This window comes from Thalia democratica, chromosome 6 (genome assembly GCF_965202585.1).
Source record: "Thalia democratica chromosome 6, ktThaDemo2.hap1.1, whole genome shotgun sequence".
Lineage (NCBI taxonomy): Eukaryota > Metazoa > Chordata > Thaliacea > Salpida > Salpidae > Thalia > Thalia democratica.
In genome coordinates, this window is record NC_139170.1 from 26,174,648 (window position 1) to 26,178,143 (window position 3,496).

Here is a 3,496-nt window from a genome sequence, read left to right on the forward strand (position 1 = left end):
TTTTGGTTGATTTTGTAAATTAGAAACTTTTTTTAAGGACTTGAAAAAACTCAGGATAACTCATGACAGTTTAAGGTCACCCAGGACAATTTTTTTTTTGCTCAAAGCCAAGCATCCCTGTTGTTATAAAAATAACTTTGGCAATATAGTATTTAGTTCAACTGTCTCAAATTTAACCAATACTTAAATAGTTAGTTTTATCAGTTTTTATACTAAATTTCATAATGATAAATAAAATAATAAAAATTTGTAGTTTTACAAATTGTTATAAAGTATTAATCAACTACAGTGCTTATTCACATATCCCCAACAGGTTGGGAAGGTATTTTTGTAAACATGTCCGGATAACTAAAAATCCGGATAACTACAAAAATTCATTTTTTTCATATGATAATATAACTGCTGCATATAATGCAATGCATATTAAAAGTTTATGGTAAAAACAATTACATAGTAATATACAAATAATAAATAATAATATATAATAAAATGATGAATAATAAAAGCTAAACTTTAGGTTAATTAATTTATTTTTTCTATGGTATTAAAACATCAGACTTACTAACCCTCTACAACTTTATACGTTTCTTGAGGGTCAAGTAAGTAAATTTCATCATTTGCAATTCCACCTGCCCTAACTATTAATTTTAAAAAGTATTAATTTTGTTTAAGAGGAAATACAAATTAAATTCATCTTTAAAAACAAAAAAAAATGTAAAGCCACCCCTTTAAATGAAATAAAAGACTTTTTTTTAATTAAAAAAAAACAACAGAAAGAAAACGGGAAACTTTGATTAAGTTTAAATCAATTTAAGGGAAACATATCATACCTAACAAACTAGTTTTTATTGGGAGTTTTACTAAAATAAAAAATAATAGATGTTTGTTTTTTAGTTTTTCCACGTTTTTCAGCAGAAAACTCATAAAATTTCAAAAGTTGTGAAACTTTTTGAATGTATTTTTGTATTTACTGTTGAACATTATTTGAATTTTCTTCTGACCAAAACTATCCCGATAAGTGAGCGTCCAGATAAGTGAATAAGCACTGTAATACTTTTCACAATAAAAATTGAATGTTTTATTACATAGATAAATTATATCATTAAAATGTAATTTTAAATTGATTTATTCTTTTTAGTAGAATTTAAAAAATGAACGATTACAAACATAAGTTATTAGAAAAACTTGACAACCAAAGATTAAAGGGTGAATATTGTGATATAGAATTAGAAGTCGAAGATAAAAAGTTTTATGGTCATAAATGTATTTTATCAGCTGCAAGTCCTTATTTAGAATCACGCATTAAACAAGCAGAGTCTTTATGCAGTATGGATAACAATTTACACAGGTCTCAAATTAAGCTAATTGGTATTTCATGTAGTGATTTCGAATATGTAATGAATTTTATGTATTCTGGGAAAGTGAAAATTTGTGATGTAAATATTGACAGTATATCAAACATTTCAATGATGCTTAACATTACTGAACTTATTAGTGAGTGCATTAGCTATAAACAAAAACAACTTATAGTAACATCATTTTTGAAACCAACATCCACTACTTCGGACGCAAGTATTTCTAAGCTATTCAGTAGCCCTTCAGTTAATTCACAAAAAGACCAATCTATGTATGATTTGAGTTTTGAAAACAAAAGTAAACCACAAACTCCTGTTGTAGAATTTGAAGGATCCCAAAATATTAATACCTGTCCTGATAACAGCATATCTTCCCCTGAAGCATGCTCTTCATTAACTTCTAAAAGTACAAATGATAACACAACAAGTGATTTTGTCCAGTCACTTGATCTAATAGAAAGAGATCCTTCAGCTTTACCTACTTTGTTACCACATGCCATTAAACACCAAGAATGGAACTCCTTTTCAGAGATTAATCAGTTTGCTAAAAATGCTTTTTCACAATGTAAAAAAATTGAGTATAGAGAAGAAAAAGACAAGGATGGCAACACAGTTTGGAGATGCCTTGTTTGTAGCAAAGTTTTTAACAAGCTTTCTTATCTTAAGTATGTACACATTAAACTACATGAAGGACAACGGCCTCATACATGTGAAACATGTGGTAAAACATTTGCTACTAAAGGAAACCTTTTACAACATCATAAAAGTCACTTAGCTAAAGATGGTTATCTCCCATACAAATGCAGATTTTGTAATAAGGGATTTTCTTTAAAAGGAAACTGTTTAAAACATGAAAAAACTCATACAAAACCTTATAGGTGTGAGTTTTGTTTAAAGTCGTTTTCTACTAAGAATATGCTTATTCAGCATATTGGAAAAACACATGAAAATATTGCAGATCAAGAAACAGTTGGGTCAAAATGTTTGAAATGTGGATTAGTTTTTCCTGAAGTTTTTGGTGAAGAGTATTTTTCGCACAAATGTGGTGTTTTTCTGGATGTAAATCCAGTTATTGAAAAAGGTAATCTTGTTGTGGATATCTTATAACTTTTTGTGCTTGTATAAAATTCATTTTTCAAGTGTTATTTAGGGTATAGGATTAAAAAATGTATACTACTGAAGTTAAGTTTTTAAAAAAACTTGATTAACATCATGTTTCTAACGCCTTTTGTTTTAACTGTTTTATTAACTAGATGAAAAGTTGTTGTTTCATTGGACTAACAATTTTATAAGGATAGTTAAAAAGTAGTTTCAAGTTTTTGGAAGGTTAATACCAAATTTACCCCCTATATACAAAATAAAGTTTAATTTGGAGGATAAAAATAATTTTTTTTTGAAATTTAAGCTTATTAACTATAAAAAGTTGTAAAACTTAGAGAGGTAATTTATCTAAATAAAAATTACAGTTAAATACTAACTGATAAATTAAAAAGGCAAAACTTGTTGTAAAGGTAAATTTATTCCAGGTTAAGAATCATTGGTCTTATCACATATATAAAACTTTAAAGTTAAAAAAAAGACTATAAATCCAAAGCTTGATTTTTTTTAATGCAAAATAATAGAAAAATATTTTAGAACTTTAACACTTTATTTTAACACTAGTATAGAACTTTTATCTTTAATTACGCTTAAGTGTTATACATATATTCTAGAGTTTTTACACTTTTTTTTCAATTAATTTTATACTAAGTATTAACATTTTATATCAAAAGCTAAACTATTTTTTAAATTCTTTGTTTATATAAACATTAACTTCAGAAGCTTTTTACTTAGAATTGTTAAATGAATTCATTATAGAAATAATAAAAGTTTTGTTTTTGTAAATAGTTATGGTTTTTATTAAAATACTAGTTATGATATAAACTTTTCATAAAGCAGTTTCATATATATTATTAATAGTTAAATCGAAATTTAAAAAATAGGTGTTATTTTAGATTATATAAAAGTATATAGTTTACATAATTTTCTCATCTTAACTATAAATAGTCTTGCAGTCGTTCAAGTTTAAAGAGACTTGTTTAGTTTGACTTTATATGAACATATAATGTTTAAACAATTAAAGCCTGGCAAATGTTGTTTTC

At 25.8% G+C, this 3,496-nt stretch overlaps 1 protein-coding gene across 1 annotated transcript; it reads left to right on the forward strand.

Annotated features, from left to right (window-relative positions):
* Positions 1-1,144: 1,144 nt before the first annotated feature.
* Positions 1,145-3,039, forward strand: LOC145838191 (zinc finger and BTB domain-containing protein 8A-like). The gene has a single exon (XM_082945751.1). The coding sequence runs from the start codon at positions 1,152-1,154 to the stop codon at positions 2,460-2,462; it is 1,311 nt and encodes a 436-aa protein (XP_082801877.1). The 5' UTR covers positions 1,145-1,151; the 3' UTR covers positions 2,463-3,039.
* Positions 3,040-3,496: the final 457 nt, after the last annotated feature.

Bases quoted from the DNA above. Each gene is read 5' to 3' on its own strand.
- LOC145838191 (XM_082945751.1), top strand. From the start codon at position 1,152: ATGAACGATTACAAACATAAGTTATTAGAAAAACTTGACAACCAAAGA.